The following is a 23302-nucleotide window of genomic DNA, read 5'->3' on the forward strand; positions in this document are numbered from 1 at the left end:
CACTAAAGACAGAATTGTAAAACATATACTCGTATTAATAACGGCGTTAATTTTATTTAATAAAATGGTGTTAAATACCTTACGAATTCAGTGTAAGCCCTCAACTGCTTTGGTCCGTGTTTGAATACCTTCACACAAGTGTCCGTATAGCTAAGGTATCCGACTCGGCATTCCTTGCAAATATCCCTTGAAGTTTTCACCTGAAAATGGAATATGTGGTCAAAGGACAGAAGCATAAAATTATATTTATACCGCAATCTGTGCATTTAAGTTAGCCCGAAATAGTGATAAATATCTATGTGGTCCAACTCTCCTACATTTAAGGGCATTTTTATATACTCTATATAAATCATAAGTGCTACATGGTGATACAACATGGATAGACATCTCATCTTTGCAGCTATAAAAATTTCATTTCATTTCATAAACTCGAAAAAATATTTTTAATTGTAATACTTGTAATTGACAGCTCACCCGAAAAGTGGAAACCATTACCTATATCAGAACTACCATTCATGGGTATACATGTCTTACAAAAAACCGTTTTGTGTCCCTCACTCTGAGGTGCAATACGCAAGAATAGCAAGAATCTATATATTTGTACAGGTAAAAACAATCGTTTAAACAAGTTGTATAAAATTATGTCAAAGTAAGAGATGTGGTAAAGTAAGCGAGCTTGTTGCCAGACAAATCTGCCTTTGATTCGATTTCTTCAATGTTGAGCTTGAGATTCCTACCAGAAGCTAAGTACTCAGTGTCTCTAATGTCTAGTTTGGACTGCTTTAGTATTTTAGTCGAGTACGAACGATTTTTGGGCGGTAATTCCAAAAATTGTTCGTACTCGACTAAAATACTAAAGTCGGCCTTTATAGGACAGACCTCTCAGTGACTAATGGTTGAAAATAAATTCTTCCTTCTAAACCATTGTAGTGACAGGACGTGATTTGCTAGTGTTACGTCCTAGTTTCGTCTTATCTATTCATCTAATCCTCAGACCCTCATTATATAGGACCCTTGGACCCTTCATTACAAATGAAATGTCCAATTATGCAACCTAAAATAAAGATTTTGTACTTTTTTTTTAATGATATTATTTATTTTGTAGTTGTTCTCATTTTCGTGTACCTTTTAACAATAAAAAAATAACAATGCTTTCTTACAATTTTAGTCCTAGTGGGACGCTCTTGATTTTGCCCGCGTGCTGATGGTTTGATCAAAAACGAAATTAAGGTACCTACAAGTATAAACTTGGTCATAGAGTACATTATATACAAGACTTAGTTATGTAGAATAGCTTTTCAGAAGAGAAGCTATAGCTACGAGTGATCTAAATCAAATGCATATAATATTGTTGTCTGCAGCTCAATTTACGTTCCGTACAAAATAATAATATTATAAATAGTAGTGTCATAATTTTTTGTTGTTTTCTCCGAGCGTTTATCAAAATTCAGTTTTCAGAGCAGAACGTGAAACTTTAAAGTTTGATTTTTTCACAACCTCAAAAGACGAGTTTACACGTTTCCCAGATAAAGGGTCTTGAGAGACAGACGGACAACAAAGTGATCGTACGAGTATAAGACTTCAGATTATTTCCTTTTAAAGATCGAATCTCCAGAAAATACAACGGAAGCCACGATAACGAAACCCACATTCCGTAATTATTATTCTTGAATGGAAAGAAAAATAAAAGTACATTAATACTCCTTGTTTTAAAATAATAATAAACGGACGAAATCACTTTACCACAATATGACGTAATAATACAGGGGACTCGCCAGGGAAGTTGTACAAAAGTTTCAACCATGTTTTAACAGCTGCTGTCCGCTGTAACTGCCAAGTTATTATTGCCTTCGACGCAATAGGATCGTCATCAGTGCCTCTTCGCACAAGTCTTTCCTCAGCTTATAGGTGTTGTAAGTTTACGAGATTTTTTTTAATGTTGTATATTTAATTTAATTGTTGTGAAAAAACACTATTGCAATTTTGTTGTTAATAATTAGCGCTTTACCACACGTAACCAGTTTAATACACAACCGCTTGTGATTGTAGACACTACCACAAAATTTCATAATAAAATGAAAAAGCGGCTAACCGCGTGGTTATGCCATCTCGCTAGTGTGAGCTACCGCTAGTGTGTTTGTGCCCTACAATTCTATGATGGCCATACCTTCGTAATTTTATTGAGAAATTAGAAGTAGGTAATGCTGAACTCATAGAAAATAAATATTCCGTCTTTGTTCGGCAGATAGGCGTCCACAGATTTGCATCGTACGCATCGGACGCATCGCATCAAACGGATTTTTATTTTTACGTTAATAAAATCCGTTCGATGTGATCTGGACGATGCGGATTAGTGGACGCACTTGTATGACTTCCTATAGGTATACAATAATAAAATCTATATTAAAAATAATAAAATCTGTGAACGCCTGCCATAAGTAAACAGATGCACTTTCAAATACTCCTGCCATTTTACCAGTCTGCCTTGTACCCCAGACGCCTCCTCTAATATATAAAATCTATTTGCTGGTCGTAATTGTCAGTATCGTCTAAATTTCGAAGGCATACAAGAATGGTTAAAAATTAGAAACGATAATTATCTAGAAACAATCCTAATATAGAAACTTAGAGATGCGGTGTACAGCTAGTAAAAAATAGTAAAAAAACTATCCTCCAACGAAGTTCTAAACAACGAACGCAGCCGTATATCAGCTTCAGTACTACCTTCAGTACATCCCCATTAAATTATACTTAGTTAGTGCTTTCTGACATAAATATCAATTATGTTTATGATACGGTAGTCCTGTGGAACCTTGGTCTGTAATTTATTAAACGGGCTTGCTCGAAGGTTTCGAGGAAATAACACTGTTACGAGTAAGGAACTTTTATTTATTCAGTGACCCCTTTTAAACTTCGTTTCTACCCTCAGACCAATTACCTGTGGAATTGTATCGCACCCAAATTCACTAACAAAGTTGTCTGTTGTTCTTTGAGGGGGACGAGGTAAACTCAATCATCGAAAATATTTAACACCACTAAAATACAAACAAACATATAAACACTACACACAATAGTAGATTGTTATACAAGGGGCTAAAAAGACCCATTATATACGAGGTATTTTTAGGGCCCGAGACGAAAGCGAGGGCCGCCTAAATAGAAACCGAGTTTATAATGGGTTTAGCCCCACGTGTTACACTCTGCTTTTCACTACGATTGCGAGAAAATAAAATAGTTTAGTACAATTTTCAATGATTTATTTTAATTGAAAATTAAATGTACAAAGTCTACAATTTTGGATATTAAGGGAGATGCGAGAGACCCGGCAACATAATTTCCAACTACTATGAAGATGAATAATGAGTAGGTATGTAAGGTAAACGTGGGAGATAATAGTTTAAAAAACTCCTTTTGTAAGTGAATCCATTCGTTGTTGTTTTCTCCACTTTACCTAGGTATGTATTTCAGTAAATGCGTCTCGACTTTGATGGTAACAGATTGAAAATTACATCCATCTCCAAATTAGGATCACCATTCTCAGTAGATGAAGACAACAATAACAATTAATGTTGAACAATATGTAAGTTACGGTCACAAATTTACAATAAATTTCTTAAAAAAATCAAGTGTGTATTATTCACGCGAATTGTTTTTTAAATTCTCGCTTTTTAATTTTATTTTTCTTTCACATGAGAATAAGGCAAAGGTATTACACCGTACAGGATGTCCCATGTCTTCAAATCTCACTCTATTCGCAACTCAATAAAAATTAAATAAAAAAATAAACGCATTCCACAGACAAGAACGCTGCATTTCATTCCAATTTAAAGTTTTTATTTATTTTTCAAAACAATCAGGGCCTTTGTGACGACTCTAAGTCTTACAAACTTACATACTATATAGGTATAATACAAATTATGCATACTTATGAAAAAAAAAAAAAAAAAAAGATTTTTATCAAAATAAGCTCAGCACATGAGATTAATTATAAATCACTGAGAAAAATATTATTTGGAAACATTAAATTATTTTTAGCAGATGACGCCGAGAGCGTGTTTACTACTTTACTGGGAGCATGCGGGCTGACGCCTGTGACGCTTTCAGTATGAATAGCTAGAGCAGCTGGCTGAATGCTTGATGTATTCTACTCGTGCTTTTCCATCGTATGATGGAAGCATAGTACGAAGTCGGTTGTTTGGGCGACCAGTAGGGACTTTTATGGCAAAATGGTGATGCTGCCAGGAGTGTCTTCTCATGAGGGAACTCCTTGATGCTTAAGAGCATATATGTGAACCTTTACATAGTTATTGAGTTCTAATGGCATATTATTTATACACAGGGCCGAGCGGCCTATGGTGTGAAATTTGACTTATGAGTCAAAATGATGATGCAACCAGGAGTGTCTTCGCATGAAGGAACTCCTTAATGCTTAAGAGCATATATGTGAAACTTTACATACTAATTACCTTCTGATGGCTTATTAATTATACACAGGGCCGAGCGGCCTATGGTGTGAAATCTTTTAGATTTCTTTCGAACGCATTACACTCTCTTGAGAGTAATGGATACTCTGAAAGTTAAGACTGCCAGCTAGAGGCTAGGCCTGTTACACTAGTTATACAGTGATGCCTTGTTCTGCTTGACATAAAGATGATAGTGGAAGCTAGGCCTGTATTTATACGGTGTTTACAGTGTGCTTTGCTCTACTTGTCGTCTGACAATCAGTTATCTTTCCACTATGTGGAACTCACCCATTCACGCTTATATACCAATAAACTTATACCCTCACGAAAAGGGGTGGGTCCTGGTTCTTAAATAAACCTAATCTCACCAAATTCAGGGAGAGGACCACCGTCGTTGTGCGGGAGTTGGAGCCAATGACCATCTTTTATAAAAAAGATGCCAACCTAATCACACTCGCTCACCCAGTCTCACTCGCTCACCCAAAGCACCATTACCTTCTGTGAGTTTGTTAGAACTACAGAACCAGCAATGAGAAGTAATACTGACGTTCAGGGTAAACCTGAATGTTGTGTTGCCACTCGCTGTCAATGTGGTCTTATATGATTCACGAAGGCGTAACTATTAAAACGACCTTATCAACGTACTCAGCGTTCGTGTTTTGATAAACCACGAAGAGTTCGTGTATCGACATACCACGAAGAGTTCGTGTATTGATATACCACGAAGAGTTCGTGTATTGATATACCACGAAGAGTTCGTGTATTGATATACCACGAAGAGTTCGTGTATCAATTATATTTTAGGGAATCCGTGATACGAGAACTGTTACCTCTGAGACTTTAAAAGTATTTGTGTTATTATGGACATAACGTTGATTAATGGGTTCTAATCAATAGACGATCACATGCCAATTAAAATATTTAACCTTTGGAAGATCAACACTTGATAAAATGTATGTTTTATGCTCTTATATTTATATGAGGCATTTTGAAACAGTTACAATTGGTGCCGTGACCAGGATGGGTCAAAACGGCTTTTAAATTGGCGTAAGCCTACAATTGTTGTCCGTGAAAGTGGAAAAGTCAGAAGAGGTAAAAAGTTCATATCTAATTAGTTTATGGTACGGATTAAAGTCAGAAACCCTTGAGGTCTGGGGGTTGTAATATGAACCTGAAGTATAATAAAAGTGATTTTAAATTATAAATTAAGGTGGTACTATACCGCCGTGAGGCAGATTAGGCTACCCTACTGATGGCTTTTATATGATACACTAGGTCGAGTGGCCGATGGTGTGAAATCTTTAGAATGTAATCAAACTGCTCTAACGCCAAAAAAAGCAACTTATCATGAATCTCAACGTAGAGCCTCGAGAGTCGGAAGGCTCTAAATCAATGTGACTTTACTAGTTGCACTTTATTCGTAAGGTGCGGCGTCAAGCATTTGGAATGTGACGAAAGGTGCTAGAGCATCCCGAAGTCAAAGTTCCAATTTTTATTCAGTTCGATGTCGGGGCTCGCAGTAGTCTATAGACAACTTACGTACCTGGAGGAATTATGTTCGGTAGAGTCTGCCGATGGAGTTCCGAACCAGGTGATTCGTCCGTGGACGGATTTAATAAATTTTTCCGAAGGTATAAAATTTCTTCGGTGATCAATAAAATAACTATTTAAATGTCAGGGGGTTGTGGAATCCTTTCAATACATTTAAGATATAAATAATTAATAGGCACAATAAAATTTTATATAATAAATATAATCACTTATAAAAATTCCTGCAGTAAATTCTATTCCGCAGGACTTCATAGAATTTAGGGGGTTGATTGTGACGACTCTAAGTCTTACAAACTTACATACTATATAGGTATAATACAAATTATGCATACTTATGAAAAAAAAAAAAAAAAGATTTTTATCAAAATAAGCTCAGCACATGAGATTAATTATAAATCACTGAGAAAAATATTATTTGGAAACATTAAATTATTTTTAGCAGATGACGCCGAGAGCGTGTTTACTACTTTACTGGGAGCATGCGGGCTGACGCCTGTGACGCTTTCAGTATGAATAGCTAGAGCAGCTGGCTGAATGCTTGATGTATTCTACTCGTGCTTTTCCATCGTATGATGGAAGCATAGTACGAAGTCGGTTGTTTGGGCGACCAGTAGGGACTTTTATGGCAAAATGGTGATGCTGCCAGGAGTGTCTTCTCATGAGGGAACTCCTTGATGCTTAAGAGCATATATGTGAACCTTTACATAGTTATTGAGTTCTAATGGCATATTATTTATACACAGGGCCGAGCGGCCTATGGTGTGAAATTTGACTTATGAGTCAAAATGATGATGCAACCAGGAGTGTCTTCGCATGAAGGAACTCCTTAATGCTTAAGAGCATATATGTGAAACTTTACATACTAATTACCTTCTGATGGCTTATTAATTATACACAGGGCCGAGCGGCCTATGGTGTGAAATCTTTTAGATTTCTTTCGAACGCATTACACTCTCTTGAGAGTAATGGATACTCTGAAAGTTAAGACTGCCAGCTAGAGGCTAGGCCTGTTACACTAGTTATACAGTGATGCCTTGTTCTGCTTGACATAAAGATGATAGTGGAAGCTAGGCCTGTATTTATACGGTGTTTACAGTGTGCTTTGCTCTACTTGTCGTCTGACAATCAGTTATCTTTCCACTATGTGGAACTCACCCATTCACGCTTATATACCAATAAACTTATACCCTCACGAAAAGGGGTGGGTCCTGGTTCTTAAATAAACCTAATCTCACCAAATTCAGGGAGAGGACCACCGTCGTTGTGCGGGAGTTGGAGCCAATGACCATCTTTTATAAAAAAGATGCCAACCTAATCACACTCGCTCACCCAGTCTCACTCGCTCACCCAAAGCACCATTACCTTCTGTGAGTTTGTTAGAACTACAGAACCAGCAATGAGAAGTAATACTGACGTTCAGGGTAAACCTGAATGTTGTGTTGCCACTCGCTGTCAATGTGGTCTTATATGATTCACGAAGGCGTAACTATTAAAACGACCTTATCAACGTACTCAGCGTTCGTGTTTTGATAAACCACGAAGAGTTCGTGTATCGACATACCACGAAGAGTTCGTGTATTGATATACCACGAAGAGTTCGTGTATTGATATACCACGAAGAGTTCGTGTATTGATATACCACGAAGAGTTCGTGTATCAATTATATTTTAGGGAATCCGTGATACGAGAACTGTTACCTCTGAGACTTTAAAAGTATTTGTGTTATTATGGACATAACGTTGATTAATGGGTTCTAATCAATAGACGATCACATGCCAATTAAAATATTTAACCTTTGGAAGATCAACACTTGATAAAATGTATGTTTTATGCTCTTATATTTATATGAGGCATTTTGAAACAGTTACACCTTACCTATAATGATTCTATTTTCGAATAAAACCTCCTCCGTTTTATAGTAGGCTAGTGCTTGGCTAGTACTCGTAACAGACAAGAATTAAAAAAACAAAATTACTTTAGCCCCTAGAGGCTAAAATGCTTGTTTAGCCCCGCTGTGGAGTGGTAATATGACAGTGTTTTGAGCAAGAGTAGTGAAAAATATATAAATTTAAATCGTTATACACATCGTGCATACACCTGTATACGCGCCAGAGGTATTTATTCCAATTTTTTAAAATTTGGTTGTATTTTGTTTTTATAACACATTTGCTCGTATAGTTTCGCTTATTTCATCAATTTCAATAACGTTATGTATCTCATTACGCACATGTGCCGTAAAGTAAAGTAAAATGCAAAGAGTTTTTAAGTCAGAAAAGTGTTCAACATTTTATGAATAAAATTAACTTTGTGAGACAAAGCCATTTAATTCTTTAATTTTAATAATTTTGACAATAAATGTGTTTCCTCGCAAATGTATTATAAAACCTCGTATGACAAAGTTTTTAAGTACTTAGGTAAAGTCAAAGTCAAAATAGATTTATTTAAATTAGACAAGAACTTTTTAAAACGTCAGGTACGAGTATAATGGTGATAATTAGTCGAAAACTTAAAATTAAAGTTACGAGGGTTCCAAGCTTTCGTCCGAGAACTATTAACTAACTAAAAGTAACTTTTATCTTATCCGTGTATCTTATCAAAACATAAATGTGTGAAACGAAGCCAAATTCTATATCACAGATGAGTGTCGTTATCGATTATGCCAACGAAAAAAATTATATCTAAACGGGTGCCAAATTCTTTAGATTATGGAACTTAGAATACATTAAAGCTTGAGATTTGTTGTGTTTGTCGACTTAGTTTGTTCGTTTTCTTGTTTCTTAAGCTTGTTGATAACAAATAAAATAATACAAAAAATACAGCTTTGAATATTACTTCCCCGCTTTGGTACACCTTCGATCATTTTGCCTGAAAGTGATAAAAAAAGATATTTTTATAATACATGCCAATTATTTAACCAGATCTTTATTTATGCATCATATTATCATCTGATTTTTGACAGATTGTCTTTTTGAGAGACATGCCAGTGGTTGGCATGTGGCAGTTTATTATAAAAACGTATTCAATTGCCCTTAAGAATTACTATTTTTTGTAGCCTAGTGTGGTGTTCAACAATTTTATTTTTAGTTCTGACATTAATATTATTGCCATCACACCTTCTTTTAAAATTGCCTACGTTTTTATGTACATTCAAATATTTTTATTTCTTTAAAGTTCAGGTTACGACTAAGATATGATAATATGGTGATAAGAAAAGTCGAGAACTCAAAACCAAAGTTACGAGGGTTCCAACAACAAGACAGAGAACACAACAATTTCAGCCAGGATTTTTTCTTTTAGCTTATCACCATTTTATATTATTCTCCAATATTTTTCTACGTTTTCAGTCCACATACAGGGGACTTGACCAACACTGCGCTTTTTAATGCTTAAAGAAGGAATAGTGCTTGTTGCTACTTCTATATAGGCCTTTTAAGAATCATTTAGTGCGTGATGTAAAAAAGTGAGTCATGCTCGGAGTGCCATTATTTGAACGAAGCCGTAAAACAACCATTACCGACTTAGATCAACGAGTCGTAAAGTTAAATGTGCGGGCCACATAGTTCGAACAACCCTAATATCCTAAGGTGCCGGAATGTTAATTTCTTAATTTATTTGCAATGTCCTAGTCTTCAGAATAAACTATAAATTTCCTAATATTCTGCGCTTCACTGTGCTCTTGGAGGTCCTGAAACTCAAAATATGTTATAAAGTTGTCGCTCTCATATTATAAAGCCTGTTAAACCTACTATCTTCTAAAACCACCACGAGTCAAACTCCATAGTTGTGAAAGCGTTGTCAAAATTAAGGATAATAATAACTTCTTGAATGTTTGATAATCTCCTTTATTACAAATACTTTTATCATATTTTTGTTTGATACTACTTTCTATTCAGAAATGCAGACTTTGCAGAGAAGAATCGATAAGAAGATATATCCGCGTTTCGTATAGGAAAAATATGTTACTTTATTAACAATTGAGCTATTTCACAATAAATATTATTTTGTACGAACTTGTGTAGTAATTGAGATACTTACTATAAGCGTGTTTGAGTAGAAACCAACGTATTTATTCCAAAATATATCAAGCATTTTCTACAAGCTAACAGTTGCCTACTGACTACTCTAGTTACTTATGGTAGGAGTACGCGCTGACAAACTCTCCTTATATTAGTTGAAAGGAAAATTGTAATGTGTTTCTTTCATGTTTAACTCATTTGGACAGTATCCAGGTACTAGACACCGTGATGGCCCAGTGGGTTTGACCTCTGCCTCAGATTCCGGAGGGTGTAGGTTCGATTCCGTTCCTATGCACACCTCCAACTTTTCAGTTATGTGCACTTTAAGAAATTAAATATCACGTGTCTCAAACGGTGATGGAAAAACATCGTAAGGAAACCTGCATACCTAAGAATTTTCTTAATTCTCTGCGTGCGTGAAGTCTGCCAATCCGCATTGAGACAGCGTGATAAAAATATCATCCAGTGATATGAGTAAATCACATTTTGTCAGTTGATTTGATGTTAATTTTAATAGGTTGAAGACCAAAATAGTGAATAGGCCAGCTAATAAACTTAACTCTTTCCAAACATAGCAATCATGTTTATAACAATATATATAAATCAAGACAAGTGATTTAAATATTAAATATAATATTTTATTCATTTGTAATTAGTGTTGTTTACCGATAAGCCAAGTCAAGTAATAAAAATCCCTTAAAATTGCTTTCGAGGCTAATTGGAACGAGCGACGTTCAGAGCCAATCTGGTAACTGAATTATATTACCGTTGTGTTTATCTTTTGCGTTAGATTAAAACCAGTTACTGGAGTCTTGAGACAAGCTTATTTTGAGACTCCAGATAAAATATAATTGACTTTTGTATTGAAATAACTGACTGTTGAAGGGTATGAGATTGTTTTGAATGATGTATTACAATTGTAATATATTATTTGAATAAACAATTCGCTCTCTGAGTGAACTCTTTCAGACACGCATTAAGTCTTTTTGTAATATCGTAGGTTTTTGTCTTATTTTATTACGCCGTTTTGTTCTGTCCCACGAATATCAGTTATTTCATGCTTTCTTAGAAAAATAAGTTTCCCTTGGTAGATGGAAGGGGAAGACTTATTTTTCTAGATCTCAGCTTTATAATTACGCCGTGTATATTACATGTATCATCAGACTCAAAAAAGTCTGATTGACATTTTCAGTGTTTGAGGAAACAGCACTCAATACCTCTTAATAAAATATTTTAGTTCTCAATTCTGATCCCTTTTTTCAGATTAGAATAATAATAATAATTATTACATAACTCTGTGCTGCTAAGATTCGAGGGTACTAGATAGTTAGCCAAAACATTTAAAATAATCGTATCGTATCGCAAGGCGTATCGTAGTGAATTGTAGGATTGCGTAGCGTTGAGCAGTGTAGTGTACCACTGCGCAGCGAAAAGTTACGTAATATATTGTTACGTACCATATAGTAACAATTTGCTCGGCTACAAATATTATTTCTACCGCGACGCGTGGTCAGCGATTCATTCATTCTTTATCGATTACATTCTCTGCGATCACAAAACCTGCGTCTACATAGTCCTCTGTCCTCTTCTCTACCATTATACTATTGAGGTTAATCATCGCGTGCAAACTCACTAACTAACTCACCGACTACAGGTTGACGATTAAGCACCACCATATTACAAATTACGATTCCGATTAGTGTGCGTTGCAGTAATAAGTTTCATACAAATAGGTAATAATATTGAACGGCTCTGTTCGGTTAATACGGTGCCGATCCTTTTTCGAGTTGTTATGTGTGCAGCGACCTTTATTTGTTATGCTAGTTTGAAAAAAATTACACCAGATTTATGTTGTTCAGTTTTTTTAGTAACTATAATTATTTTGATACTTTTAGTACTAAGTTAGATTGTAGTTCATGAAATTATTATGAAGTGAATTAAGTTCAGACAACTTTCAATAATTATAAAAATATACATAAATACTCTTTAAGTAAGAATATCTCCATCAAACATGTAATAGAAATGATTTATATCAGTAGCGAGAACACGAAGACAGACTTTTTGCTCAAACTTGGAATATTGAAATTCCACGAACGTTCGGAAGTACTTAACTACAAGAGATAACATTTTTAAAGGGTCCATAAAATAAACTTTATTTTATTTAACTTAATTTTCAGCTACGATGTCTAAATCTTTTTTGAGAAAGTAGAGATTTATCTCCTCGTTGTAGTAAGAAGGCCTCGGAGAGCATGTTAAGCTGTCGGTCTCGGTTAATATCATTAACATGTGATAGTGGTCGTTAATAATAAATAATAATAAATAAATATACTTAAACAATAAACTATCTAGCCCCTAAGTAAGCATACAGAGTATGGGTGCAATAATAGCAATGCAATAGGAGTGCAATGGGTGGGTTAATGAATCTAACACTACTACCGTCAACTCGCATTAGAGCCATGTGGTGAGCATACGCTCCATATTAAATCTCCTATATGGAGGAAGGCCTTGCCGGCCTAGGCCGTTAAAAAAAATATGAGTAAACAGAAGCATTATGGATTGAAAGCCTGCGATAGCGAGACCTTCACAATTTTATATAAGTTGAAAATCAGCCAGCTCATGCGCCTTGCATAAGTAAGTACGTTTGGCAACTGGAATCGTGATTTAAAAAGTTTTTAAAGGACAGGCTTAAAGGTTTACACAATCTTAACCATCTCATCCAGTATAAAGCGTAGTTTTTTTACAGGGGTAATCCCAAGTTAACACTGTTGTCATGAAAGTGTTGTTTTCGAAATAACGGAGAGAAGGTTATCAATTCGAGACGTATAAACATACTAGCTGACGCCGCGCGGTTTCACCCGCTTGAATCCCATTCCCGTAGGAATACGGGGACATATAATATAGCCTATAGCCTTCCTCGATAAATGGGCTATCTAACACTGAAAGAATTTTTCAAATCGGATCAGTAGTTCCTGAGATTAGCGCGTTCAATCAAACAAACAAACAAACTCTTCAGCTTTATAATATTACTATAGATATTATATGTTATGCCCGTGTGTTGATTTAAGTCGTTACTGAAAAAAACCACACGTAAAACAATATAATGTCTGAAACCAAAATCTTTCTGATAGGTACGCTTTAAATGAAAACATAACCGGCTTGGCACCGTCTTTAAAGTGATCAGTAGGTAGAATTTTTTTGCTTTTTAGTTAATTTTTATAAAGTTGGTTGTATTTAAAACAAATATTTATTCAAGTTATATTGACGAAAACACTACTTGTACCAAGGTTAAAAATGTGATGAAAGATTATCTCGCGGACACAGTAAATAGACTTACCAAAATATGAACACAATGGGTAGCTATCACGGCCACCAGCATAGTACCAATGAAGCCCGGGATTATGCCAGTATGTTTGAAGGCAGCTGGCATGGCTAGCAGACCCGAGCCTAGCGATGACTTCAGCAAGTGAAAGAATGCGCCGAGAGTCCTGTTTAAGTACAGAATAATTAATATATTTAATGAACCATTTAACAAATACTAGCGAACGCCCGCGACTTCGTCTGTGTGGAATTCAGCTTTTCACAAATCCCGAGGGAACAATGGCGAAGCGATTTGGTTGGAATTTGGAATGACAATAGATTTTACTCTGGATTAAGAGTTAACACATAGGCTACTTTTATCCCGGAAAAATCCATGGTATCTGCGGGATTTGTGCAAAACTGAATTTTATACGGACGAAGCCACGGGTGCCCGCTAGTTTAACATAGGTGATTATGGAAGCCAATTATAGAAGATGGGCTGACAAAAAAGTTTAATCAAATGTTAGTCTAAGGTGCACCCTCATACATGTATATATTCGCGCTTGTATTGCCTTCCTTCCTCAAACTTTTGGGGAAATACCCCATACGCTCGTTTGACTTATATAACTCAGAACTTTGTTATTTAATGTTGAGTGTTGCCCTGGAGGATCTTCATTGTCGAAATAGTATGTTTATTATAATAAAGGTATTCATGCAATTTGGAGTGTTAGTAGTACTTATTACTTATAAAGTAACTGCTTCGTTGGTCTAGTGGTGAACCTATGTGGTTACGTATCACGAGACCATTGTTTACGTGGGAAATTTGTCATGGACACCTTCTCGCCATGATTCTCGCAAGAAGGTTATGTCGGACTTGGGGGGAATAAACCACAATAAAAATAAAAATCAAAAACTAGCACTATCCATCCAGTTGGATCACCAGGCTAGAGTCAGGCTGTGAATTACTGGTTTTCTTTCAATAAAACGGCTTCTGTTGCGCAGTGGTATACGCGGTGGATTTACAAGACAAGAGACTGGGCCGATTGATTAGTCCAGGTTTGGTTGGTGGGTGGCCTCGGCCGTGGCTAGTTTGCGTATCGTCAAGTGGTTTAGCGTTCCGGTACGATGTCGTGTAGGTACCAAAAGGGGTGTGGGTATTCAACCTACCCCTAACAAGTTAGCTAACTTACATCTTAAATTGCATAGTCACTTACCATCAGGTAGGCTTAGTTAAGGGGCTAACTTGTAAAGAAAAAGAATATAAGTAAAAATTCTCAAGGAGTTGAGAAGTTTGTGGTGCTATTACCTTGAGCCTTTTAAGCACGTTAAGCTCGGTTCCGGTTCATGAACTCAGAAACCCGCATTGGGGCGGCATGGTGGGTCTAAGATCTATATGAAAGGCTCATAATTCGTTATTTTCATTTTAATACAAAATTATATTATATTTACACTTTCCTAGTGTAAATATAATAAGTGTAAAAAATGACGTTCATATAAAATTTATATTCGGGCATATCTTTTCCAATAAAAAAAGAATTATCAAAATTGGACTTCTCTGTGAAAAATTATGCGTGTTCATTCGGTTGATAAAGTGACCTACATCGAGCTGGTTATTGGATACTATTAAAATACTATTAAAGTACTATTAAAACTGTTTACTCCGTCGATATAAAAATACATATTTCTGTAATTTTTTTGTGATTTGAGGCTCTAGTCCAGAATGTTACATTTTATGAAGTCAAACATAAGCATTACTCACGATGTGGGATGCTCAACGTTCCTGTGTTGGAACGGGTCGTATTCCTCTTTGCCGCATTCGCTCTCTCTGTCGAGGGTTATCGTGGACTCCGTACACAATACCTCGCGACTTTTCTCTTGGGAACTGTTGAGAATAATATTTACCAAGATTAAGTTAACGCTTGGCTGTGATGTTGATTTACATTATTATGGCGATTGTTTGAGTTGAGAGTTTGAGTCGAAAATAGAGTATATTTTGTCTACTTTTTGATGTCTGTTTACCGGAAAATTTAGTTGTAAGTGATTCCATTGCCGATTTAGGGATCTTAGGAGGATTAACGAATCTTTTCCGACTAGCCAACACTTACCTTCCCTGCCGGACATCTACTCTAAGCCCACACTAAACAATTCATGATAAACAATAATTACAACACAAAACATTATTGCACATCAATCACGCGACTGGGAGCGTGATGGTGTCTACGCTGCCTAACAAAAAACTGAGGTCAAGTCATCAAATACCCTCTTGTACCTAACACCTACCAACACTAATACCTCCCCTCTACAATAACCTAAATAATGAATGTTAATACCATCTGTAATGGAATAACTTGAAACAAATAAATTAAATAACTCTCAAATTAAAATTGTTAAAGTTCACTAAACCGCGAATGGTCATGACGTTTAATTAAAACGAATTACTAGGTAATTAGTAATTAATTTAACCAACTCGTAGCAAAAAACTTACCTACATCCAAAAAAACAAAATAGGTACCTATATATAATTAATATTTAAATTATGCTTTGTTTACGAGGCATTATGTAACATGATGTAAATAATGCTTGCTACCGACCTCGAATAATAATTTTACATACATTTCGATAGGCTTCGTTTATCGCGAGTTTTTATTTTTTCGGGTTTTCTTTAATATCTCGTAAATTTTTCATCTTATTCAAAAACTATAATTATGGTAACTATTTCTACGAAATTTTTCGTTTACGAAATCTTTTAAAGAATAAAATTAAACCTTTGCTTTTTAGTTCTGTGATTTTGAAGTCGGTTTAATTTATTTGTTAAAAAGATTTTATTTTTCTGCTTTTAGTGTGTCCTAGTATAGTGAACGATAGCTCCACATACGGGAAATTTCGTTACTTTCATTTTAACACAGAATTACTGAACCGATTTTTATGAAAATTAAATGGAACCAATCTGGAAGTATATTCTTTCAAACAAAAAAAAGTTTCAAAATCGGTTAAGTGGCGAAGTTATGAGGTAATAAACATTAAAAAAAAAAGCAAAACATACTCGTCGAATTGAGAACCTTTTTTTGAAGTCGGTTTCAAATATAAAAAGCAGCACTTTTTAATTGCTATTTATGGTATTTTGGTTTTTTATGGTATTTTGTTTTAAAATATTTGGTTCGGAGATAAGGTATTTTTGCGATTCAGCCTTTTCGATCTCCATATTGCCTTGTAGATTGAAAGATAGACTTCAGCTACGGAAAATAGGGTCGTGCGGATATCGGGTTGGACCAAAAAAAATCAATTGTGGATACCCAAAAAGTAAATTGAGATTTTGCTTCTCAAAAATTGCAAAATATGCTGATAGGTATGTTTCTACAGGTGCAAAATATGTTAACTGATAAGCCATTGATCTCGGTCATATTCACTGACATCGATTGTTACAGAAGTCAATGTCATCCGTAGCATACCAACACGATATAATAGTCGCGTGGTGGGTTTAGATCCGAATTCAGGTTTTAGTGGCATTATCTTATATCAATAAAATAACTTACTTGTTCTCCTGAGCCATATTCCTTATCAATATAACTATACACTCACAACCGTAAAACTCACACCAACAAACGATACACTGTATGTATTGTTAAAGAAGTTTGCAAATATCTTAATAGTGTCTATAAGCGTACGTTCACAAAGGTGTTACTGTAGTGAATGATAAGTAATAACTAATAAGTAACTCAGTATTTTGTATCTCAAATACACTTGTATACCTAAGTCAGACTTCATCGTGTAACGTGTGGTGACCATATTGCAAACTTTTATGGATAATTTTCTTTTTTGTAATAACAATTGACGATCAATCAGATAATCCACCTCTAATAATGTAATAATGATGGTCAGAGGAAAACCATTGCTTATAGATAGAGCTCGCATGATCTGGTAAGGTTTTTCACAGATTATGCGAGGAACACGCCTACAAAGTGCCGCTCGCCAAGTGCCCTTCAACCTTAGGTGTAGGTATTAAGCTTCATGTTCAATTGTTAGTAACCGTGCTTTTTGCGGTAGAAATAGTAGTGGTTAGGACGACTTTTGGTACAAAAAGTTCACTATTACCCTAACCCCAAAAACCTATGATTTAATGTCTAACGTGTTCGGGTTCAGATCATGATAACCAGGGTTGATTAGATATTCTTATAATGAATTCTTAATCCGAAGTTAAGAAGCTGGAGCTCTAATGCGCCAAATTGATAGAAAGTGGTCAAAATACCAGATGAGTTTCCGTATATTTGGCTGTTAGTCCGCTCCCATCTTAGACTGCATCATCACTTACCATCAGGTGAGATTGTAGTCAAGGGCTAACTTGTAAAAGAATAAAAAAATATATATTATTAGTGATTCGAATTTCAGCCAATCTGTGCATTCTATAATGTTAAGCCAAACTTATTGTGATCGTCAGTGTCTTCCAAATGAATACAAAAGAAATGTCGATAATATTAGGAAGACAGATCTTTACATTTTACTGTATTTGAAGGATTTAAAAACTGTACCTAACTTCTATTCTATTCTGAGCTTTTGCAAACACTCAGGTTTAAAATTATCTATCTAGTACAAATAAAAACGAATCTCTCCGAACTATAGTTACATCGCTTGGTTACCCTACAAGTGATGATAAATAGAAAGATTATCTCTAGCAATACCTCTAAAGTACGATACGCGTTGCAACAAAGACGTTTCGATCTCTTTTTGCTGAAGTATTATTCGTAATTCTCTACGAATCCAATACTAGAAAAGTCTAACAAGAATAAAAAATATGCTATTTTGTTTAGAGTTAGTTAGTATAGTTTATATATAACATAAGAATCACGCATCGCTACATAAGTGTCATTTTGGTCGTATTTAGGTTACTAGAGTTCCTGGCAGCTCATCTCAACCAGTGACCCTGGATAGATATCCAAATAAGTAAATAATTGTAAACATTAGGGAATTAAATACCTTTAAAGTGATTAAAATACCTATACGTTAACTTTGCGATATATGTGGATATAAATGCTAATTTAAAGGTGAATGTAATTATGTTAGCTTTGTCTGCAACGTGACCTTCGGTCGTGTCAATAATATTTATAATTATTGTATGACTGTACCTATAATAAACTATTATTGACTTGTACCCGTGACATCGCTCCGTCACAGTAGATGGCTCCGTCTACAGTAGATATTTTTACTCTCTATCTCTGCGGTAAAACTAATTTCGCACACGATTCACAATATAGTATTATGACCTATGAGTAAAGTACGTAATAAAGGTATTTGGTATTAAGAATCAATTTCCAAGCGACGAAAAACGGAGAGATAATTATCAATTCAACGTGTATATATTTTTAATTATGTATGAACACGCGTTACTTACTGAGTAATCCAATTTTGATATTTTTTTATCTTTATAGGTACTTATACTTACTTCGAATTTGGTCCTATATAAATTTAAAAAAAAAATCCTATTCTAAGGGTAGGAAGGGAATGATTTATTGTGTACCCATGAATTGTAAAGTAAAACCACGTAAAACTTATTATAGAGTATTCCATTTTTCATAATTCTTTATTTATTAGACAGGATCTTGAAGTTAGCCCTATGATAACTTGAAAGTTAAAGTTTCTTCCCTAAGGGTGGGAAAATAGGGGTGAAATATTCATCTCTAGCTGACGCCTCGCAGTTTCACCCGCCTAATTCCCGTTCCCGTAAAAATACAAGGATATGTACACTCACAAATAACGTAGTTTTCTAGTGGTAAAAGAATATTCAAAATCAGTTCAGTAGATCCAGAGACTACCCCTACAATATTACTAACTTTACGTCTAAAATATTTGTAGGAGTAGCTGAAGTGGGTATCGAATATACGAGTAAGTTCATACAGTCTAATGAAAATTGCTGAGTAGTGTGTTAGGTTCCTTACCTTACCTTATCAGCGGATAGACATCCACTGCTGGACCTGCCTTTTGTATGGACCTCCAAGCACAACGGTCTCGAGCCAACGCCAGCGACCAGCGGCTCCTTGCAATCCGCTTGATATTCTCGGTCCATCTAGTATTATATATTGTATTTTGTATATTTATTTCTCTAATAATGAGAAATATATATATATATATACTTCTTCTTCTTCTTCTTTCTTCCGGGCCGTTTCCTCACTTAGCCATGTGATTGGCTGTTGTGCGTGGGTCCCTCGGTATAGGTTCCCGCTGGATTTGTTCCATCCAGCCGAGCTCGCTCCAGAAGCTTAGCAGGCCGCCCAGGTCGCCAATATATATACTTATTTTGCCTTTTATTAGGGCTTGAAAGAGTGAAGTTAAATATTTTAAAAAATTGGCATTATAGTGACTGCCGGTAGAAGTTCATACTTATGACATTCACAGATCCGTATCGTACGTATCGGACGCACTGCATCAAATGGATTTTAGTATTATTTTTATAGAAAGTCATACATGTGCATCCACTGATCCGCATCAGATTTTATCTACCGTAAAATTAAAAATTCGTTTGATGCGATGCGTCCGACACGTACGATATAGATCAGTGGACGCCTACCATTACACAACAATATATAATATGTTAGTTGTATAGCGCGGAGAGCGTTAGCCAAATCGAGAGAACGGCTGACATCAAAGCGATAAGGTATTTATACGAACCAATTGAGCCACTTTTGTCCACTTAGGTTCGAGTTCACCGACATGCGTTTAAACATAATCAACCGTTTAAATAAGTTAGACGCCGTTAAGTCCAAATTTTGTGCTCACCACAACCCATATGCTGGTTAAGGACTCCTTGTTCAAACTACGTTTAATATTTGACGGGCCGGATCTGTGAACGCCGTTTAAATAAAAGTTGGTGAATCGGTCGGCGCTTTTTGCTGGAATCTATCTGGTCTATGTCCATAGCCGGATAAACAGAACAAAATAGAATTGTTCGACAGTATAGTATTAAACGGACCTTTTTCTACAGATACCTACTCGTATCTGCGTGTGTGAATCCAATCCGCATTGGGCCAGCGTGGTGGACTATTGGCCTAACCCCTCTCATTCTGAGGGGAGAGCCGAGCTCAGCAGTGAGCCGTATATGGGTTGATAACGACGACTCGTATAAATTGTGTCTAGGGAAGTATTATCAAGGAATTAGTGATAAGCTCAGATTTATCTTTAAAGTGTCGTGTTATCATCTTGCAAACTATAGTTTTGTTGTCTTTGACAGTGTTGATTGAAATGAGATTATCTATCCGTATATAAACTAACTACAAAAAAGACTAGAAAATCTTTTCGTAATACGTTATCGTTCCGGTACGTAACGTAAACGTCAGAGGTATGGGTAGAATAAACTTGTTTAAATCTGGCAAGTTCGTTGATAACACTCCCATGATGGGGAAAGACTGCGCGGGTATGAAATCGTGCATACGGGGAAGTGACGTGCATCAGTCGTAGGTTTTTCATTCATCGCTACACGCGCCCGGCCTGCGCGAGCCATCGGGAGTGGTACGAACGAATTTCCCAAGCTAACCTCTTCCAAGTTAGCCCGCTTCTATATTAGGCTGGTCACTCAACATCAGCAGGGTTACTATGTATCTCGGTGTATATCATATAAATAATGAGTCACTGCATCGTTTTTCATCATATTTTCGTTTAAGAAATAATCTAACATCGTTCTAACATCGTATTTTAAACGGTAGTATCTTCATTTTACATAATGTGGCAGTAATGTAGAAGTGGTTGTAGCAATTAGTAAGATTATTTCAACGAAAAATCGTTATCTTACGTAAAAAACCGTTATATTACATAATTTTTTTCAAATAATCATGTTAGTTGATCGTAAAATAAAAAAAAAATCACTGCCATTTGATGTACATTTGACTACGTCAGTCAAGATAATTTCGTTGAAATAACTATGTTAGATGATCACAATTACGAAAATACGTGTTATTTGAATGGTACACTGTGTTACATAATAACCCTGATGAGATCGCAGTTAACGCTTGTAAATATGTTTTCTGTGGTTAAGGGCTAACTTGTCTTTCTTGAGATAATCATCGAAATCTAATCAGTTGACGATGTAACGATTGTTATTTTGAAACTACTTTTCTTATTTAGATTGACTTCTACATTCGAAACAAGTTGTCTGCATCAAGCCGAAACTTAAGATAAAAGTCATAGTTTATTTAGGTATTTCAATTAGGCTTAGTTTACAAACACTTTTGAAAAGTCTATATATTTTGAGTTAATTCAATAAAACAACCTTTAATTTAGGTAAACATTTATTACACACTCATTTGATTCAAAAATTGAGTATATTAACAGAATTATAATAAAATAAACAAAGCATGTAAAAAGGATACGAAAGCCTTATATTATTTAATTTGAACTTTTTGCGTAAACATAAATATACCGCTTTTCCGCTCGACTTGGCGGGAAAACTGCCGTGCCCTCTGACAAAGATCGATGTTTATGTAACCTACTTCAAGAATCACAACTATAACCTGAACACCACCAATAATATTATTTATAACGAGTTAATTATATTTTAATTTACTTATGTACAAGTGAAATTATTTTAAAATTTAAATAACATTTATTAAAAAACATCTATTCTGTACATATTATTATGTTACACCTATATATTATGTTACATTTAATTACTATGTTCAATTTTTCCGAGAAAGTTAAAGAAAACATAAGCGTCACACATACTGTATTTTGTAACAAATTTTCATAACAAAATTTCGTTTTCTTTAAAAATTTTATTGTATATTCCTTAACAGCAATAGTTTTCGAGTTAATTTTACTAATGTAGGTACACATCATTTTTTTTTAAATCTTTATGGGTATGAATTTTTTGATATTTGGGCGGATAATTGTGCCTCTGAATATATTATGCCGTTCGCTTATGTGGGTTCGGGTCAAGAAGACCTGCGTTCAAGTATGACTTTTTTTTAATTTCCTTACTCGAAGAAATTTTCACTAAAAAAAATCATAACTGAGCGGTTTGGCTGTACTATAATTTTAATATTAACATTATTATAAACCTAATAATAATAATACAAAATATTTAGATTTATCTCTGGTAGACACTTACTATTTACAGAGTACATTCTGATGCTTTTATCATGATACCCATAATATATTATACACTTAAAATTGTGTATTAGTTATACTAAAAATACCCTGTCACATCACAGGTAACCAAATCTCTTTAAAATACATTTTAACTAAAAAAAAGTGAAGAATTAATAAATCAAAGGAAATTATTCAAGTATGTGCAGAAAAATAAACAATTTTAAATTATTATACAAATAAAATATTTTGACTGTATTACAAACAAGTACAAAAAGGAAAAACGAAAATTAGGAACACTCCAAAATATACTGCTTTAAACACGAAATTTGATTTTTTTTGTTCACACAATTTAGTCACTTCAGTACGTTCGTATCATATGAGAACCTCACTAGCTCCTAGACTTCAAAGTCTTCTTATTCATAAAGGGGCTGTGTCGGTCCCGTGCTCTTCGGCTGCCCGGCCCGAGGCCATGTAATGCGATATAGGAATTGACTCCCTTCCTCGCCTGTCTCGATAACCTGCCAAATATAATTATTTTAAGGAAATTTTAATTACTTCCACATTTACCTTAGAACCTCAATAGCTCAAGGGTAAAAGCTGTCGGACTCATCACCGAGGGGTGGTGGATTTAGCCCCCCCGTTGGTCTATTGTCGTACCCACTCCTAATACTGTCTTTCCCGACTATTTGGAGGGGAATGGAAATGTTGGCCATATTGAAATGTTATAGCAAATATTCATTAAAAAAAATACTGAAATGTTTTTGAAAAAATTACATTATTAAAAAGCAATGCCAAAAAAGTTGCCTACGTATTAATTTTAAAATATAATTGGATCCGCGTTTTAAAAGAAAATACTTTTAAAGTAATCTCTTATGGAAACACAAAACTTTTAAAAAACAGAGA

General features: G+C 35.1%; 2 protein-coding genes across 2 annotated transcripts in view; both read right to left on the bottom strand.

The window, feature by feature from the left end:
* LOC112047617 (proton-coupled amino acid transporter-like protein CG1139) overlaps positions 1-17038 on the bottom strand; it is a 34522-nt gene extending 17484 nt beyond the window's left edge. The window contains exons 1-4 of the mRNA XM_024084777.2: positions 16861-17038; positions 15087-15209; positions 13365-13515; positions 79-200 (exon numbers count right to left, since the gene is read on the bottom strand). Coding sequence (XP_023940545.2) covers positions 79-200; positions 13365-13515; positions 15087-15209; positions 16861-16877 — 413 coding nt within the window. The 5' untranslated portion in view covers positions 16878-17038. The remainder of the gene's footprint in view (positions 1-78; positions 201-13364; positions 13516-15086; positions 15210-16860) is intronic.
* A 5738-nt stretch (positions 17039-22776) lies between these two features.
* LOC112047629 (cholecystokinin receptor type A-like) overlaps positions 22777-23302 on the bottom strand; it is a 35517-nt gene continuing 34991 nt past the window's right edge. The window contains exon 12 of the mRNA XM_024084802.2: positions 22777-22917. The gene's annotated coding sequence lies outside the window, so the exon portion shown is untranslated. The remainder of the gene's footprint in view (positions 22918-23302) is intronic.

The sequence above is a fragment of the Bicyclus anynana genome, chromosome 6 (assembly GCF_947172395.1).
Source record: "Bicyclus anynana chromosome 6, ilBicAnyn1.1, whole genome shotgun sequence".
NCBI classification, from domain to species: Eukaryota; Metazoa; Arthropoda; class Insecta; order Lepidoptera; family Nymphalidae; genus Bicyclus; species Bicyclus anynana.